Genomic DNA, 19,581 nt, shown 5'->3' with positions numbered 1-19,581 from the left:
GCAACTGACGCCGGTTAGTACGAGAAAGAAACGACTGACGCGCTTTGTTACACTCTGCCAAAATCGCGGAAGCGTTTATCGCGCCAATTAAGAGGAACAATAATTTACAAATCCATTACCTCCTTGTTATAAAAAATGTATCAAGCAGCATTCGCAAAATTAGTGTCAAAAAATAACTCGGACATCTGGCATTATTAAGATTGTTCGGCACTTTAAAACGGGGAATCCCACAACTAATTTTCTCTCGGTAGAATAGTGCAAAGAAAAAACCAAAATTAAAATTAAATTTCAGTCGTGTTTTGTTGAATAAAAGTCCAGCTTATAAACATGGGTAGACAGCGGGGACAAAGCTCAATTGAAGTCAGAAATTTAATTATTAGTCATCATGAAAATGGTAAAAACGTTCGGAAAATTGCAGAAATAGTGGATAGACACTAGGCCGGGTCGATTCGTGGGCAGGCAAAAAAATCGTCCATTGCTCTGTAAAAATCATATTCTAGGGATCAAAATAAGAAACTTTGCCGAAGGAACCACACCTCTAAAACGAATTCTGATGTCCCCCAATTTGGGTCGAACTTTTTAGTTTCTTTTCTTCTGTAAAGGCCAAAAATGGTGATATTTTGAAATGATTGTATTGGGAACCAGGGGAGTTCCAGGGGGTGTGCCACTGGCATGGGTGGATCGGCCGTCCAAAGTTAGTGGGGGTCGGTCATATATTTGGACTCGATTGGAGCACTCTAAATGGGTCAAAGTGGGATTTTTTGTTCGATCCAAATTGGGGGACATCAGAATTCGTTTTAGAGGTATGGTTCCTTCGGCAAAGTTTCTTATTTTGATGCCTAGAATACGATTTCCACAGAGCAATGAGCGGTTTTTAAATCGACCCGCCCTAATAGACACTGTTCGACTGTATACGACGTGATAAAACGTTTCAAAGAAACCAAATTCGTGGAAAATAAAATAAATCGGGGCGACCAAAACTGTTTTCGGATGCAGATGAACGGTGGATAGTGCAACGACAAGGGACATATTCCCGTCTTCTCCGTTTTTGCAAATGGAATATAAACATTTTAATTCAAACTACTATGATTCTAGTTTTGTCGTTTAATCTAACCACACCAAAATTGTTGTCGTTTAGTTTGTGATAATCGACAGGTACCAAATAGCTGATTCTGTTTTATCGATTATCGTTATGAAATGGGTTACCGAATAGCAAAATCGTTAAAATTGTCGTTAAGGAAAGAAAACAACGCGAATATCGTTAAAATATGTTAGTGAATTCGACTACTCAGCTTCTGTATTCCGTTAAGAAATTATACAAAAATGGTTGCGTGCCCATACACATCTGCACTCAGTAGGTCTTCTAAAAAAAGCAAAAACAAATATACTTTAAACATAAGCAAACTATTAAAAAAGTTATTTCCAAATACAAAAAAATCAAATCAAATCAACAAAAAGTAGAATTTTGTTTTTGATAAAGTCGTTTTAATTTATTTCGAAAAAATTTTAGGGTTCAAATATTTTCAAATGTTTATTTCATATAACTTTATTCGTGTTGTAATTTCCTTTATTTTCAAGAAGTCAGTTTGGTTTCGTATTTTCTGCAATCATTCAAAGTTTAGTAAATGCTCTTGTAGGCATACGGATAGGAGTCATAGTAGTAGGTGTATGGATAGATGCCGGGGTATGAATGGACTAACGGTGACACGTACGAACTGATAACTGGTGTGACGTGTGTCTTCACAGCTGGTGTCACAATGGGTGTTACAACATTGGCGCGATCATGCACTATAGTGGAGCTCTGGTGAGATACAGCTGTGGGCACGCTTTGCACCAAGTCGCCCACCTTAGCCAAAGTGGGTTCGTGTATTATCGATGTTGCATGTAGAGTTGGCGTCAAGTGAATTTCGGTGCCAGCAACGGCGTCCAAGATGCCCGGCTTTTCGGACACTTTGCCTACAACGGCAGTTACAAGAAGAAAAAGTGCCACCTAAGGGAAAAATATATGAAAGATGTGCGTATATTTTGCGCATAGAAAATATGTGCGTATGCTAATAATTCGCTTCCACTTACCAATTTGAACATTTTCTCGTCTTTTATGAAAAATTAACGTCAGAACTAATTCAGAAATGGTCTGCACTGGCTCGTTGTCGCAAAGCGTACTGATATCCTAGCCACCGATTGGCCAACTTATTTATACCAAACTCAAGTGTCAACCTCAAAGTGGGAAGCGGAGCAAAAAATCTAAATTGGTTCTGTGTAAAACAAAAGAAACAGCCAGGAATGTTATAATGTGATAGTTTTTACGCAAGCACTTTAATCCTTGCAAGGGCATCGAGCAGTAACGATAAGACAATTTGGAATACTATGTGCGGATATTATAGAAGGGAAATTGAAAAAAGTGAATGTTCGCCAATGCTATGGTTATTGGTGCGGCTGTGGACATTTGCTGCACGCGCGCTTATTTGCGATCCGTAATGAGTTGTACGTGCAAACCTGTTACGAGCCATATCGATACCACACAGCACATACATACAGATGCATACATGCGTGGTGCTTGTAAATTCATGTGCCATGCCTACCTGCGCATGGCCCAAGCCTCGGAAAATTGTTTTAAATTGGCTCTGTTATTGGTGTTATGCGTCTGTAAATCTTGTTAATTATGTATCTGCATAGCGTTGCAAGTTCAAGTGCAAGTGCGATTGCGAACACAATGGGTTGCAAGTTGTTGGCCACAACAACAAGAGCACACATATACATATGCACATGTGTATGTAATTGCCCAGGCATGCTTAACGCGAGTGTTGTATCAGCCGCGATCGGATTTTGTTTTATTTTTAAATTTTGTCTAAATTAACAGTTAAAGTGAGCCACTGCACATGCCAACTTGCAGAACTAGATGTATATCTTTGTATGTGTGTATGTAAGTATACATATAAATACATGTAAAGATTAACTAACTGTCGGTCAATGTCAAATTGCATGCATAATTATAAATAACCTGATGAGTTACTTTACAGTCCATGTGGAGGGAATAAAAAAAGTATTTATAATTTACCGTTGCATGTTGTAAATTTGTTTACTACCGATGATGTTTTAAATTTAGCTGAGTACAAATTGATTAATAAGGTGCATGCCAGTGAAAAATTAAGTCGCAATCTCTATACATTTGCAAGTGTATATGAAAATTTAGCATAATTTTGAACTTTTTAATCACTAATAGGGCTGCGCATTTGGGGCGTTTTTTTGATGGTTGCAAACTCTTCCATATACTCGTACATAAATAATATGGATATATTAATATAGGTACTTACTTTTATACTAAGGTTAGGTTAGGTTGAAGCGGTTCTCCTGTGGGACACACTCAGGCTCATAGCCCATTGTGATATCGCGTGGGGAGCTTTCCCTATTTCTCCTAAAACCAGTGTGTGATTTTCAAAAATTTTAGAATATCTCCCATTTCTGTAGAACTGAGATCTTCCAATTCGTTAAAAATTGCCTGCCTAGAATAGTAAATCTCCGTCTGAATAGAGCAGGGCAATGGCACAGAAGGTGCAAGATTGTCTATTCCTCTTCCTCATGAAGAGAATCTCTGCAGAAGTCATGTGCTTGCATACCCATCGTCTGGGCGTGCCTACCTATTAGGCAGTTTCCCGTTATGACTGAAATCAGTGTGCTAAGACTGTGTTTACTTTGGCTTAGCAGAGATTCTGTGCGTTTAGCATTGAGAGTCGGCTACAGTTGACGGGCGATTTTGCAGGTGGCCTCATTACGCCATCTTTCGTTTGCTTTCTTTACGATTTCTTCAAGGATGAGTAGCTTGCATGCTTGTACGGGTATGCCTATGCCATTGTTTATGTACTCATCGGCCAATTTGGTGCCGAGTCTCGCTAGTTCATCGGCTCTGCAGTTACCCTCAATATCGCGATGGCCAGGAACCCATATTATCCGTAAGCGAAATGACTCAGCCATTTCGTTAAGAGATGCGCGGCATTTCATGGCTACCTTGGAGGTTGTCGACTGTTTTGTAAGGGATTTTATAGCCGCCAGGCTGTTAGTGAAAATTTAGATGTCATTTCCAGATATCACATCACACTGTGCTAGTGTCGTGGCTTTCATTATTGCCATCAGTTCAGCCTGAAAGGCACTACAGTCCGAGCAATTGGGTGGAAGTTCCGGATTTTCTTTCAGGATGTCCCTGTATACCTGTTTATCAGGCCCCAGTTTGCTTGAGAGATCGCACCATCGTGAAAACTGCGATCAATTACCGCCCGTATATAGCTTTCTTTCGCCAATTCCGCGAAAGCCTTCTTTGCTGTGACATTAATCGTCCGAGTGGCGCACACCTTGGTTCTTTTGGCTTCAGCCAATGCCCCTTCACTCGATCGTTCGCGCTTGCCTTGCACAGAGTCTATTTTGGCCTTCTCGCGGTGTTCGGTGTTGAAGGCTTCAGCCTACGCAAGGGGAGGAAATTATGGGATACCAGGCAAAGGAATAACAGTGGGATTATCGGTACGGTGATTTCCGCATAGTGATTGAAGGGCCACCGCCGTTCAGCGGATGGATCGCTAGCCAATACCTATAGGGAGCTTCCCTCATAGTTCGTGGTGGGTTAACCTCCATGATAGGGGAGTTAAACCAACACTTAAGCCTCATCCCCGCGATAAGGAGACCAACTTGATGAGGACCTCGATACTTGCGACACAATTTTTTTCCCATTGCGTACTCAGTTGGCTGGTTGGGTGAAGTGGTGATTCATCCAGAATCCAACTAACGCTTCCGCACCATTTTGTTGTCATATCCTCGTTACCAACTTGTTTTATGTTATTTAAAGTGCGAGTATCCAATCTATGCGGTTTTAGAACCTTATCACGTTGCTGGCGTTTAAGCCAGACAGTTGTTTGAGACATTATCTCCTTCCATAAAGCAGGGCATTCATAGAGGAAATGGTAAATTGATTCGTTTTTCTATGGTTGTTTACAATTGTGACAATGTTTGTTGTGAGGGCTGCCCATTTCGGATGCTTATTCCCCGATGTTTTCATTTCTTTGGATAAATATACTAACTCAAAATAAGTAATCATTGAAAACCCTCTATAAAAACGACAGCACCTTCAAGGTATTTCATGACCCGGCAACACTTTTCGTCGGCAAAGCAGTTTAAATAACCTGTGAAAGTGAATTGCGGTTTAAGTTTGATGCATTTCCTGCACAGTGCTCTTATTCAATTGATTTAATTATTGCCACTATTTAAATGAGTTAGTGATAAAGCGCAGAGCGTTAAAATATTATTAAATTTATAAAAGTTGTGATATAGCTGTTGAAAATTATTGAAAGAAGTTGCCTTGATGCGATGACTGGTGGTAAACAGATGGGAAAACAGCTGTGAATCTTCAACGTCGTTAACGACCTACTTCTCAGCACCTCTCAAACTGTTGAGATTTGTTTATATTTTGCAGCTGCGGCATTGTAAAATAAAATGCGGGGCATTCAATTATTGGAGTAAATTAAACTATTCGATAACTATAAAGACTTAAAATCAGTGTTATGACATGCAAATGAAAAATACAAAGAAAATTTGTATTTTAGCATTGCCTTACATACCAGTGATCTCACAGACGGTGAAATGTCCTGGGGTTATTTGGATATTCATCCCACCATTTAAATAAAAGTTGAAAACAAAAAATAAATTATTAGTACATTTTTCAATTCAGCTTAAAAATCTCAAAATGAGTTTTGTGGAAACGGTAAGTATTTAGAAACAAAGTCAGAGAGGTGAAGAGTTAATTCTAAACTGAAAGGGTTTTTTTTATATCTTACAGGTCCGCGGATTTCATGCTTTGGGCTGCGACGATCAAGTGAAGTGTGCTTTGGGCGTTCGAGTGTTTCTGGACTTGGAATGTGGTACATATCGCGAGGAGAAAATCAAATTAAAACATTTTTATTATTATTTAATTGGAGAATTTTTAATTTTTCAACAGATAAACGCGTCACTAATTTGGAAAAGTGTTACGATAGCAATTTGAATTTGGTTTATTTAAAAGGAGTGCGCAATAATGTTACTGTTATTTTTGTTCCCATTTTGTCCAGCCGACAGTTAAATTTCCTTGATATTGAGAATTATCAAAAGAAACTAATTGGAACTGATTCAAAAAAGTAAGTAAATTATAAAACAAATTATGCAGGGTGGGCCAACTAACATTTGAAACTTGAAATAGCTTTAAATTAGAAATGAATGTCTTTTTAATGTGAGTTTTTTTTATTTGAAAATACTATCGTTGCTGTTATTTTGTTCCAATGACTTCCACTTCCACAGCAGGCCTGGCAGTAGCCGATACGATGAACCCAAATTTTCAGCACAGCAAAGATGTGTGTGAAATGTTCAAGTCCTGAGAATGACAAGGAGTTTATGTGCTGGGTTGCAGTTTCAAGCACTCGTTTCACAAATAGACATACAAGTTGCACGACAGGCGCTTCCTGTTCTGAATAAAATTAGAATCTATTTTGTTTTAGTTGACACTTTAAAGCAATCGGCAATTTAAGTTTCAAACGGTTGATGACCCGCTCTATGCATGCCCATATAAGCGTTTATTTAAATCACAGTTTCTACTTTGCTGCTGGTATATAAGCTCTTTCTAGTATAGCAATACCAGATTGTTGTTACTCAAATTATTTTAGACGCATAATATACAAGAAAAACAGCGCATAACTTTTTTGCAAGCTCGATTTGAAAATCTTCCATATTTACAAATAACTTTTGCACTTTTTTATAAATATAAAACCTGTATATCTCAAATAAAAATAAAATTCAGAAGCTTCTTCTTCTTAATGCCTGTCCTCCCTGTTGGGACATGGGCCTCTAAAACGATTCCAACGGTCATGATCTTTCACGATGACTTTGACATCTTTGAAAGATTTCCCGGCAACCTTAAATTCTTTTTCGAGTGTTCTCTTCCAAATGCACCTAGGGCGTCCTTTTTTTGCTACTGACTTGCGGGTTCCAATCGAGTGCTTGCCTGCATTTTCGCGTAGAGTATGGCCAATCCACCTCCACTTCCTCTGCTTTATTTCAGTCTGGATGGATGCTTACAATTCGCCCAAAGCTCTCTGTTGTTGATTGTTCCGGGCCCCAAAATCCGCAATAAGCGTTGTTGTTGTTGTTGTAGCATATTTTCCCCCATGTATATACAGTGAATGCTGTTGGAGTGACAGTCCTTGGCCGAAAAGGATCGCGAGCACTGACAACGGTGGAGGCCTAGCGTTCATAGTCCACCATACAGTGCAGTATCATCTCATCGATGAAGGCATCAACCGCAGGCACAGATGCATCCTCTATAAATGCTATCGAAAGCGGTACTGCTATCGAATTGCGGTGTTAGCTTCTTGCTTATGCAGTCCAGAAGTACTATGGTAAAAACTTTCGACGGGTAGATAGCAACATAATTCCGCTATAGTTTCGGCACTCACTTCACTCGGAAGCTTCTGCTAGACACAATCTAACTTACAGACACTTAGGCACTTAACTAACAATCAGGATGTTATTACTCCATATGAAGCTGAACACGTAATTTTTCCCCACTTGTGCATATAAGTGAATGTTATTTAAATTCGCCTTTATTTATTTTAATCTACTTAACATTTTAGCTCAAGCATAACTTTGGCCATTTGTGATACCTCATCCAATATTCTTTATTACCAAGTGACGCCAGACGTGTTCAATAAAAAATAATGGTTAGCTGAAAATTCACAAAATCAGTTTAGTGGTAAGTAAAAAGTATTTTCCTTCAATTCCTTAACCTGTTCAATTTCGTTTACAAGGTACGTTCATTAGGAGCTTAGACACTCAATTAATTAAATGTTTGTAGGTACCTACTAATGAAAAACCAAATTACTGCAGTAAAGGATCACAGCCAGGCCAGACCAAATTCATAACGCAATTGATGCAGTGACTGGGACGCTGTAGGATAGCTTTAAATAAACTGCCCATACATAAACCTTATAAAGAGATATTGTTGTCGCTTATATCTATATATTAATACGGAGAGCAAAATTTTGTCGTACCTTTTTTTAGTATTTATAGTCAAAGAAAAAAGTTGAAACATATACCCATGGATAGCATATGTGGAGACGGTTTGCACAATGTAACTACGAGAACCCTCTCTCCATACAACACGACTTTGCTCTCATCTGTCCATAATATGTTTCTCCAATTTTCCACTGGCTATTGGCTACGAGTTTAATGGTAAAAAGCGGAACTCTTCTCGGACTACAACTTATTTTCTCTCAATCGAGTGCGAATGGTTTCAACAGATGCAGCAATATTTAGGTCCTTTTAAACTCCGTTGCTGGCTTGAATGACTCCTTCTTGCTCTGTTTAACTAATCGCTTGGCGAGTAATGGCAACATAATAGGTTTTCGTCCACGAGACTACTTTTTGGACAAATTTCTTGGCATTAGTAATCATTTTTGTAACCAATTTATTTTGGCCAAGGCTTTGCCCTCCTCAAGCATTTTTTAATAATTGTCCTTTTTTCTTCACTGCAGTGCTTTCCGCGGCCCATATTTGAAAAATAGATATTAATTAGATGTTTTATCTGTTTTGTCTTTTAAAAAATCACCTTTTCTAACAAAAACGTGTGTTTCCCAATGATAATTTTCGAGCAAATGCTTTTTTTCGACAAAAACATGTGCTTGGAGCTATTATTTTGCCGCGCTATTTTTTATTTCTCTTTCAATTTTGCTTCTTTTGAGAAGAAACGTCCTCATTTTAGTTCTATTTTTTGCTCTACCAAAACAGAGAGACTGTCAGACTGTCAAGAGAAAAGTAACTGCAAACCAAATTCCTTTTAGTCAAGTGAGCTGCTTGTTTTGAGATCTTATTCCACTGCATCTATCCATCGGTTGCTCGGTCTGCCATTGGCCCATACGCCCATTAGCTTTTCTGTCATGGCATTCTTCACGGCACAGTAAGCAGGCATATGGGTAACTTGACCTAGCCGCTCTTATGCGCTGCGCTTTAATAAAACTCACAGCTGCCTCGTTCTGAGTGAGGGCAGTTAAGGAGAAACTGCTGCGATGATTCTACCTCATCCTCCATACAACCTACGCAAAAAGGACTCGTAGTAATGCCGAGTCTCACGGCATGCATACCTCGCGGCCAGTGTCCTGTAAGGGCACCCACGAAATTGGAGAGCTGAGTTTTTGTTAAGGGGTTACATAAGTGCAGCAGCGGCAAAACTGCGGTAAAAGAAAAACTGTTTAGAAGGATAACAATAGAAATAAATATACAATAAAAAAATGTATTTTAATTTTTTTTACAAAAATTAGTATGTATATTGAGAATTTTCGCATGAAAAATTCACAGTATATTCTTAAGATACCATTCTTTCGAAATGTCGAAAAAAATTGATTTTTCGAAAATTCTGGACGTATGTAAACCCTTAACCTCAGAAGATTCCGCGAGCGCCTCCGAACCACTCGTGGCCAGTAAGATTTCGCGCCCTTACAGGTGTGTGCACTTGTCCAGCGTTCGTTGAGTGGACTCCAAGCCCACCTCTCCTTACCTGTAATTTAGCTAACATTTAAAAAGAACTCTCTTTTCATAGCATTTTATGGAAATTTCTTTAGCTTTTGGTGTTAATATAATCGCTCGCTAGCTTTATTAATCTGCTTAAACAATTTTTTTTCTTAATTTACATGAGTTAAAAGAATTTTTTATAATAATTTATTTTTCTTTTTACATTCTTAGTGCTTAACCCTGTTAACCTTTTTTTTATTTTATAACGACACAATTTTCAATAAGTAGGTAGGCATGTCTGTATATAATATTAGTGTAAAAATATTATTTTTTTTTTAATTTATTTTTTTTTGCGAACATACAAATTTCAATGGCTTCATTGGAGTTACTGTTTTAAGTGCATATGAATTTGTGATTTCCGTTGTTTTGACTTATGCATGGGATTTATGCCTATTTTAGCACTTATTGTGAGGCTCTCATTCATATGCAATCAGGCACATAAAATCTGTTTTTTTTTTTGTTTTGCTTCCAATTACATAAATACAATTTTTTTTGTTTTGTCTTGGTTTGTCCAAAATTTAAACGTTATAATAATTTTTATACTGTTTTTTTCTTTTTTTTTTTTGATAAATATTTATTTCTCATTGTCTTTAAAATGTGAATTGAGATTTTTTCAAATGTATGGAATTAAAATTTTAAAATATTGCAATGAGATAACGGCCGTCAAATGAAATTATTTTAGAGTTTTCTCAATTTGCATTAAAAATTAACTTTTTTCAAGTCGACTTAAAACATTTTACTACTTTGATTCACGGTCATTCAACAAAACTCATTTCTTGTTAAAGGAGAATAGTATATTCATCCGAAGCCTTGGTGATCAAAAATTAGTGTCGCTGAAATGAGTATCTTTTGACGCAAACCATCATCGTATCATTCTAAAGCATGAAGTTAATTGGAATAAACCAAATGTGTTAAACTTTTTGTTTGAGGGATTCACTTACATATTTATATATATTTCGATATATTTGAAAAAAAAAAAAAATACAAAAAATGAAATTTAAGAGCGAATATAAGGTGTCGGAAGATTAATCATTATTGCAAATGGCGTCATAATCATAAGACACCCCTAATTTTGGCAAAGCGAAGCCGAGCGTTGTCATGCTGTAAAATCACTTTTTCTTGCCTCTCCGCGTATTGCGGCCGCTTCTCGCGCAGTGTTCGGCTCAATCGCATCAATTGAAGTCGATACCGATCCCCAATGATGGTTTCGTTTGATTTTAACAGTTCATAATAAATAACACCAAATATATAGCATCACCTTCGCAGCGTGAATATTCGGCCGAGGCGACGACGTAGAAGCATGACCGGGCAGTCCCCATGACTTTCTTTTCTTTGGATTGCTCTAATGAATCCATTTTTCATCACCTATCATGAAGCGATGAAGAAAACCCTTCCTGTTTTGCCACTGAAACAGTTTTTCACAGGCGAAAAAGCGACGTTCAACATTCCTTGGTTTTAACTCATAAGGAACCCAAGTCCCCTGTTTCTGAATCATTCCCAATCCCAATGCAATCGCTTGGAAATGGATTGGCGGGGTAACTCCTAATACTGAAGCAAGCTCTTCTTATATTTGACACGGATCCTCATTGAGCGATACCTCCAATTCAGCGTTTTCGAAGGTTTTTGGCCTTCCCTCACGCTGACGGTCGTCAACATTGAAATAACCGTCTTTAAAGCGACGGAACCAATCTCGGCACGTTGTTTCACTTAAAGCGGCATCTCCATAAACTTTTTGTAGATCTCGATGCGCTTCAGCCGTCGTTTTTTTCGAATGAAATAGGAAAATCAACACTTCGAGCAAATGACGATTATTCGGCACAAAATCAGACATTTTCACAAAACCAAAAGTATACGACCCCTTAAAAATGATTTGTTTCGCGTAACATTTGCTTTGGCTCAACATATTTCAGTTGCTATTTGTTTCATTATTAATTTCGCTGAGGTACAAATATCAATCTTTGAGGAATTCATAATCGGTCAACGAATTAAAATAAATAAAACTGAAAAAAAGCTACTAATAAATAAAAGTGGTAATTATCTTTCATATTGTATTTTTTTTTATTATCAATCATTCAAAAGAAAAAATCGTAATATTACATTTGAAATTACTTTTAATTTGATAGTTATTTTATAGCAATTAAAATAGGAAACTAAAAGTATGCAAAAACAAAGTAATAACTAATAGGGAAAATTATGTTATAAACAATAATTATAATTAATGCGATTACAACAAACAGATTACGTGAATATGTTTTTATGGTTGATACAAATCGAAACTAAACCGAAAATGCTCAAAGCTTTCAGTAGTTTTATTCAGTATTTATTTCACATTTTCACATATGATTACCAATAATTTAAAGTTACTGAAAATGTTTATGACTTAAAATAAAAAAAATTGCGATGGATAAGACAAAAATATATTATTAAAAAAATTTATATATTTTTCAAAGTATCTACAACTGAAATTTAGTTGTTACACGTGCATTAGCCAAATATGTGATTTTGAGACAGTTTTAGAGCTATTGAAAATTTGGCCATATTAATTTTTTGGCGATATTAATTGTGTTTTTTTTTTCTTTTTCTACCAAGTTTTTAATAGTTTTTGAGCAAATAGGAAAACCGGACTTTCCCGAGGTTACTTATATTATTATAATTTTTCTTTTTTTGTTTGTTTTTGTAATAGTTTAATCTCCACTTTAAATAAAAAAGGGAACTGCATAGATAGGGCAATCAAAAGTCCCTTCATTTCCAATTTCCTTCAATTGTATTTGAATCATTAATTTTTATTTATTGTATTTCTTTTTATCTCTCTTTTTTCATGTAATTAATATATACTGTGAATATTTATGTGTACATGCATTTATCTCATGTTTTTGTTTTTAGTATTTATTGCTTGCGTATATGTATGTATGTATGTGTAGGTGTTTAAAACTGCTTGTGAAAGTAAAAATTTTATTGGTAGTGCGCGCGCCTACTGCTGTCGTTACAAGTTCGGTATTGTAAAACTTTGACAACTTTGAAAACGCACGAAAGCAGTTATGTGTTTTTCCAGGATTGCTCCGCAGTTGATTTTAATTATTGTTTTTGCTCAAAAGTTTATTAACAATTTGCTTAATAATAATTTAAACTCCGCTAATTCTAAATAAAGGCATGCAGACACTTCTTCAACATAATACAATTTCTCGTTTACCAAATATATTTCCATATCTCATAATACAAACGATGCGGATAAAATGCATAGATTTTTTTTTTCTTTAGTTTTCTCTAAATATTTTTACAAACACGTGTTTAATTAGCGGTTGTGTTAATCAGTTATATGCACGTTTGCTTGCAATCATTTCCGTACTTAACTACATTAATTAATTATTTTTTGTTTTTTTATTTAATTTTTTGTAAGCAAAACATTAAAATTGTCTCAATTAAACAAACTTTAATATTTTGTATTTTGTAATATTGTAATAAACTCGACGTAATTAAGTTAGATTTTGATTTTATATATATGTAAATATGTATAATCGCGTACATGCATATGTAAATATTTATAAATAATTTTTCACCTTCCACGCTTCGCTTAAATAACATGCTTCCTCTTTTATTACGTAGTGTATTTTCTTCCTTTGTATATATATACCTAGCAGAACTATCTGTTATTGTTATTATATTTTATAATTTTCACTTAAACTAATACACAATCGAATTAAACATCGATGGTCACACACCAAACATTTGAACAAGCAGATCAAACCATTTCTTTTTGTTTCTTATTTTTCTGTTTTTGACAAATCGAATATTTCTCATAGTAGTAAAATAAGTGTCCAAATGACCAAAACTTTGAACGGCTTGATTCACAAAAATAAAATATCCCACCTCTTGTGTGTGTGTACTGGTTTGTGTAAACTTTAGTCGCCTTGCCAATTGTTTTCTTCTCCCCCGATTTCCTTACATTCCACGTTGACAAAAGCTGCGTTGTTTTATATAAAATCTAGCTGCCTGTTCTTCAATATCAACACCAATCGGCGATGTACGTAAAATCGTGGAAGAACATTTGCTCTTCATCAGTCAAATGTCTTGGTTCCTTTGGAGGCGTTAGTTGTGGTTTTTCGGAAGTGAATTCTTCATCAAAGTTCGACACGTCCTCAAGGTGATTCTGGAAGCACGAAAAGTTTAAGTTAGTTTAATATCAAAAATATTTATTTTAATATCAGGTCAGCCCATAAGTTCGTGCGTTTTTTAAAGGTGGTTTTAAATTTTTAATAAAAAAAGATGTTTAAAGTATTTATTAATCAATAATATATTTTCTTTCATTATTTACAATGTCTTCCCAACGTTTAGGTAAATTTTTAATTCCCTGCTCAACAAATTTTTTGTATAGGGTGGGCCATGTAAAAATGCTTTTTCAATCGGCTATAAAAAAAAACTAATCACATTTTTTCAAACTTTTTTTTATTTTGAAGATTGAACATTGTCATTTATGAATGAAAAATAATATCGTTCAAATGACTGCCACGACTGACTTTACAGTAGGTCATTCGATCAACCCAATTTTTAAGCACATTTTCGATTGTTTGGGCTCCAATTTCATGAATGGCAACTTCGATTTCGTGTTTTAAAGCATCAATCGTCTCTGGATGGTTCGCATAGCATTTGTCCTTAACGCACAGCTCCGAGGCGGCCAATTGATATCGGAATTTCGGCTGATTATTCGGTTTTCAAAAACGGTAGCCAAAAGTTCGAGTGTAACTTTGGCAGTGTGAGCGAACCCATTGCCCATTGCCCATTGAGCGAAAAGAAAAGGCATGGGATGGTCATTAGGCTTCAGTTCTTGCACCAATTGAACTTTGTAAGCCTTCATACCGAGATCTTTATGCAAAATTCTCTTCAAAGAAGTGCGTGAAATGTTCAATTCTTGACAACGATGACGAGCTGAGTTTGTTGGATGTTCACGCACATTTTCGGCTACAGCACCAATGTTTTCGGGTGTACGCACTGTAGGAGCACGTTCACGTGTTGTTTTATCCATTAACGATCCACTTTCACGAACACGATTAACAAATTGATCCACAAACTGTCTTATTGGCAAATCTTTTTTTTTGGAATTTTTTTTTTTTCAAATTTCTCACAGTTTGAGTAGAAGACTCACCACTTTGAAATAGGTTTTCAATATTTCTCAATTTTGTTCAAGCGTATAGCGTCCCATTTCGTAAATGTCAAACTTTTAAGTAAATTATGAACACATTTGACATGTCATTTGTGTTACCATTCTCAAAAAAATAGGTGGTTCAAAAAGCAAACGCTATATGGCCCACCCTGTACTTGGAGCCAAAATACGCTTCGATATCCCTTTTTATAGCTTCTTTTGAGGAGTAGTTCTTGTTACTCATACGCGATTGAAGTCCACGGAAAAAGTGATAATCGCATGGTGCAATATCCGGAGAGTCTGGTGGATGCGGCATTAGCTCCCATCCGAGCTCGTTCAGCTTTTTTTTTTTTTGTGGTGGGTGAGGCGGGTTTAAAATGCCTTCACACTTACAGTGACCGTCGTCAACAGCTTACCTAATGTTTGCCTTGCGGTATGAGGTCTTGCGCTGTCGTGGTGAAACAAAACTTTGCGTCTATTCACTAAAAACGGTCGGTTTTTGTTAAGTGCCTCATTCAGGTTAGATAGCTGTTGGGAATAATAATCAGCAGTTACCGTCTGGTTTGGTTCCAGAAGTTCATAATAAATAGGGGTCGGTTCTGGTGTTTCATCTTTATCTAACCATTGGCGTTTGAGAACAGGATTATTGTAAAGGACTCATTTTTCATCACCAGTAACGATACGGTTCAAAAAACTTTCATTTTCAAGCCGTTGCAACAGCTGAAAACACACATTCACTCTCTGCTGAAGGTTGGCGACGGAAAGTCTATGCGGAACCCATTTTCCCAGCTTTGAAACCTTTCCCAACTGAACGAGGTGCCTGTGAACTGTTCCATGCGATGAATTTAACCTCTGAGCTGTCATATCGACTGTCAAATTTGGCTCAGCTTCCACGAGTTCGAGCAAGGCGTCGGAGTTAACGACTTCAGGACGACCAGCGCGCGGGGCATCCTCCACGCCGCAATTACCACTTCGGAATTTTGAAAACCACTTTTGCGCAGTCTTTACACTCAGGGTATCCTCTCCGTGAAGAGTGTTTATTTCTGCAGCAGCAGTTGTTGCATTTTTACCACTTTTATCAAAAAAAAAAAAAAAATACAAAATATGCCTCTTATACGCGTTCGAAGATTCCATTTTATTTTTTAATAACACGTGGTTCTATCCGCGATTAAAATCACTTGTTGAATGTACAATATATCAAAGAAAATATAAATAATTCCGTTATATTCCGCGAATAATTTTTTGTATACAAAAATCGTACAAAAGTGAAATTGTGAGTAAAATACGCACGAACTTATGGACTGACCTGATATATTAAACAAAACAAGACAAAAAAGAACCCAAAAACAACCACAAAGAAGAAACAAAAAAAAAAACTTTAAAAAGCTTAGATGAAAAGAAGGGGCATTAGCTATATGGCGTTCCTATGATTTTCAGACCTATGCTAAATACCACTCCAGTAGAATTAAAACTATTAAATGATATTGCGGATGAAAAGTTCATGTTGCCTCGTGAGAACCGACCGTAAGAGTAAGGGGTTAGGGGTAGTAAGAATTTTCAAAAATTGGATTTTTGTGTTTTTGCATTTTCTTAAAGTATAATATCTTAAAAATATTGTGTGAAAATTTGAAGTGAATTCGACGAATTTCGAATTATTCAACAATTAACAAAGAGCGCTCGGGCGCTCCGGAGCAAACAGCAAAACTTTAAATGCGTTTTTCTCAAAACTATTTTTTTTTTTTTTGAACTGGTGATCAGTGTAATTTAAAAACCGCTTGGTAGATCTCAATAAAATTTATACTGCTTTTGGAAAACAAGAAAATCGCGTGCCTGATCGAAGGATTTTTAAAATTTCGATTTTTTTTCCAAAATTTCGTTTTTTTCTAATTTCAATATTTTTTTTCAAAAATTCAATATTTTTTTTTTTTTTTTTTTTTTTTTTCAAAAAATTCGATTTTTTTAACAATTGTCGGTTTTTTTCTCGAAAATCTGAAAAATATTTCCTGAGGCCGCCATATTGTTAATTTTGAAAAAAAGGTATAATTTCTCTTGCCCGACTTATTTTAGATGAATCTCCAAGGACTTGTGCTGATCACCACAAGCGGCTTCTGGAGAAACGGGCTCCACACAAACAACGATAACTTTTACAATTCATAATTTTCAAATTCAAATTCAAATTTTGCTAAAGTCAAGTCAAAACAGGATGTATTTATGCTATGTTTTTATTTTTGTAAAATAAAGCAATTGACTAGCAAAAAAAAACGATTGAAAATGATCATTTTTTCGGGCCTCTGACTACCCCTAACCCCTTAACGGCACAATTGCGTTCCACATATGTGCGCGAAATGATGCTGGAGTGACAAGCCTTTAGCCGCATATAAATCCGGGTCTTTCCGGTAACATAGAAATGACTGTCCAGCTGGTCTTTGGAGCTGGCTTCTGCATCTGACTTTTCTAACAAAATCCACTTTGTCCAACCTCGTCGAAATAGCAGATTTTCTATGCATATAACGGGTGATTTTTTTTAGCTATTATCTTTTTAAACAGTTGGTTTAAACAGCTGACGCACGTTTCGTGTTTTGTTTCACTGTCAACCATCTTCAGTTTGGTCTATAATTTTACCATGAATCGTCTTACAACGAACAACGCTTGCAAATCATTGAATTTTATTATAAAAATGCGTGTTCTGTTAAGAAAGTTTAACGCGCGCTTCTTCCATTTTATGGTCAGTTTAATCAACCCACCGAAGCGGCTATTCGAGCTATTGTGACTAAATTTAGAACCAAATTTACATTATTGGGCATCAAACCACCAACACGCTTACGTAGAGTGCGAACTGAAGAAAATATCGCAGCTGTCAATTATCGATTCGTCGCCATTCGCAGCAATTGGGCCTCTGTTACTCAACAACGTGGAAAATTTTGCGAAAGGATTTAGGTGTGAAGCCTTTCAAAATACAGCTGGTGCAAGAATTGAAGCCGAACGACCTACCGCAACGCAGAATTTTTGGTGAATGGGCTCTTGGAAAGTTGCCCGAAGATCCACTAAATAAGCAGAATTGTCGATTTTGGAGTGAAGATCAGCCAGAAGAATTGCAAGAGCTACCAATGTATCCAGAAAAGGTCACAGTTTGATGCGGTTTATGGACTGGAGGTATCATTGGACCATACTTCTTCGAAGATGCTGTGAATCGTAACGTAACTGTGAATGGTGAGCGCTACCGTGAAATGATATCCAACCTTTTTTTGCCCAAATTGCAAGAGCTTGACTTGCATAACATGTGGTTTCAGCAAGACGGTACCACATGCCACACAGCACGCGTAACAATGGACTTGTTGAGAGGCGAGTTCGGTGAACATTTTATTTCACGTTCGGGACCTGTCAATTGGCCGCCCAGATCGTGCGATATGACGCCTTTAGATTATTTTTTGTGGGGCTATGTTAAAGCTCATGTCTATTCAGACAAGCCTGCTTCAATTAACGCATTGGAAGACAACATTAAAACATTTATATGTGAGATACCGGCCGAAACATTGGAAAGAGTATGCCAAAATTGGACTAAGCGGATGGACCATTTGAAGCGCCGCCGCGGTCAACATTTGCATGAAATAATCATCAAACATTAAATTATATGGACTTTACTATCGATTTAAATAAAAAATTCATGCATTTTTCTGAATTTTACGTGTATTTTTTTTGAAAAACTTTCCTATAACTCTTAAAAAATCACCCTTTACTTATGTTAGGTAACTTCGATAGCAATACTTGTCAAGTTGTCATTTAACCATGGACTGGGCAACGTACGCCCACCACTTCTCTGTAATCAACCCAAGCAGAAAGAGGCCAGTCAATGACCAAAACATATCTCTCTCTGCGCTAAAATCCACCCTTTACTCATTGTTGTTGTTGTAGCAGCATACAAATTCCCCATGCATTTACGAGGAATGCTGCTGAAATGACAGTCTTTGGCCGGATATAAATCCGGGTCGTTCCGGTTACGTAGAACCGACCGTCGTGGGAACACTTGTGTTTGGTAGTTTCTATTTATTTCGCTTACTCTTCCTTTTCACAAACAAGTACTCCCCCTCTTCATTTTGGTTTGTATATACTCGGAGCACACAGCGAATTCTTAAAACGCGATCTCTTATTACATCGCTATCGGAACGACGCGGACTTAAAGCCATCCAAGGAATGTCACTAGACAGCATCATTTCCTAGACATTTGCGGGGAATATTTATGCTCTTGCAACAACAACAACAGGCCATAAGTGAAATCATCCGATCTCATTAAATTATGTTTGGGGCAGTGGGTGAGTGAAGGTACAGCCCAACACTCATCAAAGAATAATCATAATTAGCAAATAAACTTCTGAGTAGGTGTAACGGTACCCTCATACACGCTATGTAAACTATGTAACCGTCCACTATTTATAAATTGGTTTTCAGTCCTATTTATGTTTCGTTTATTTCACAGATACTTACAATTGTGGGCACAAACGGCGGTTTCACTTTTCGCAACAACAAATCATCCCAACTGATTGAGCGGAAGAACGCTTGCTTTTTGACATCCTCAGCATCGCGCTCTGATGAGCCCAATCTACGTTCTGGATTTTTCCGCAATAACTAAAATAAATAAAAATAAAAATATTTTGCATTACATGTATTTGATAATAATAAAAGCATAATAAATCTTTCGAATTACCCGACGCATGATTGCAATCGCCTCAAGTGACAAGAACCGCGGATAGCGTACTTCATCGTTAACGATTGAGTCGAAAACTTCCTCCTCATCATCGCCCGGGAATGGGGACTGTGAATTTTCATCATTATTATTTATTTAAATGCAACAGAATTTCTACGCTAATTTA

At 36.6% G+C, this 19,581-nt stretch overlaps 3 protein-coding genes across 12 annotated transcripts in view; 1 reads left to right on the top strand and 2 right to left on the bottom strand.

The window, feature by feature from the left end:
• Positions 1-1,480: 1,480 nt before the first annotated feature.
• Positions 1,481-2,180, bottom strand: LOC128868368 (uncharacterized). The gene is made up of 2 exons (XM_054110380.1): positions 2,074-2,180; positions 1,481-1,990 (listed from the first exon to the last, which is right to left on the bottom strand). Exons 1-2 carry the CDS (start codon positions 2,083-2,085, stop codon positions 1,619-1,621), a joined length of 384 nt encoding a protein of 127 aa, XP_053966355.1. The 5' UTR covers positions 2,086-2,180; the 3' UTR covers positions 1,481-1,618.
• A 2,983-nt stretch (positions 2,181-5,163) lies between these two features.
• LOC128868369 (uncharacterized) lies at positions 5,164-19,419 on the top strand. Of its 2 annotated transcripts, none has more exons than XM_054110382.1 (6): positions 5,164-5,257; positions 5,459-5,746; positions 5,822-5,903; positions 5,981-6,155; positions 7,644-7,762; positions 19,188-19,419. In XM_054110382.1, the coding sequence occupies exons 2-5, from the start codon at positions 5,729-5,731 to the stop codon at positions 7,726-7,728; spliced, it is 360 nt and encodes a 119-aa protein (XP_053966357.1). In that variant the 5' UTR covers positions 5,164-5,257; positions 5,459-5,728; the 3' UTR covers positions 7,729-7,762; positions 19,188-19,419. The 2 variants fall into 2 exon arrangements, with proteins under 2 accessions (XP_053966357.1, XP_053966356.1); XM_054110381.1 differs by having other exon boundaries at positions 5,164-5,362.
• Positions 10,100-19,581, bottom strand: part of LOC128868364 (serine/threonine-protein kinase N) — a 165,100-nt gene continuing 155,618 nt past the window's right edge. For all 9 annotated transcript variants that reach the window (XM_054110369.1, XM_054110368.1, XM_054110367.1 and 6 more), the window contains 3 exons: positions 19,416-19,523; positions 19,196-19,336; positions 10,100-13,723 (listed from right to left, as the gene is read on the bottom strand). In XM_054110369.1, coding sequence (XP_053966344.1) covers positions 13,580-13,723; positions 19,196-19,336; positions 19,416-19,523 — 393 coding nt within the window. In that variant the 3' untranslated portion in view covers positions 10,100-13,579. The remainder of the gene's footprint in view (positions 13,724-19,195; positions 19,337-19,415; positions 19,524-19,581) is intronic.

Source organism: Anastrepha ludens, chromosome 6 (genome assembly GCF_028408465.1).
Source record: "Anastrepha ludens isolate Willacy chromosome 6, idAnaLude1.1, whole genome shotgun sequence".
Taxonomy (NCBI): domain Eukaryota; kingdom Metazoa; phylum Arthropoda; class Insecta; order Diptera; family Tephritidae; genus Anastrepha; species Anastrepha ludens.
The sequence above is the reverse complement of the archived record's forward strand: the minus strand, read 5'-3'. Positions and strand labels throughout refer to the sequence as shown.

What these genes read in the sequence shown, in the direction of transcription:
- LOC128868369 (XM_054110382.1), top strand. An exon ending in GTTTCTGGACTTGGAATGTG is followed by an intron (nt 5,904 to 5,980) that starts GTACATATCGCG and finishes ATTTTTCAACAG; the next exon opens with ATAAACGCGTCACTAATTTG. An exon ending in ATTGGAACTGATTCAAAAAA is followed by an intron (nt 6,156 to 7,643) that starts GTAAGTAAATTA and finishes TTAACATTTTAG; the next exon opens with CTCAAGCATAACTTTGGCCA.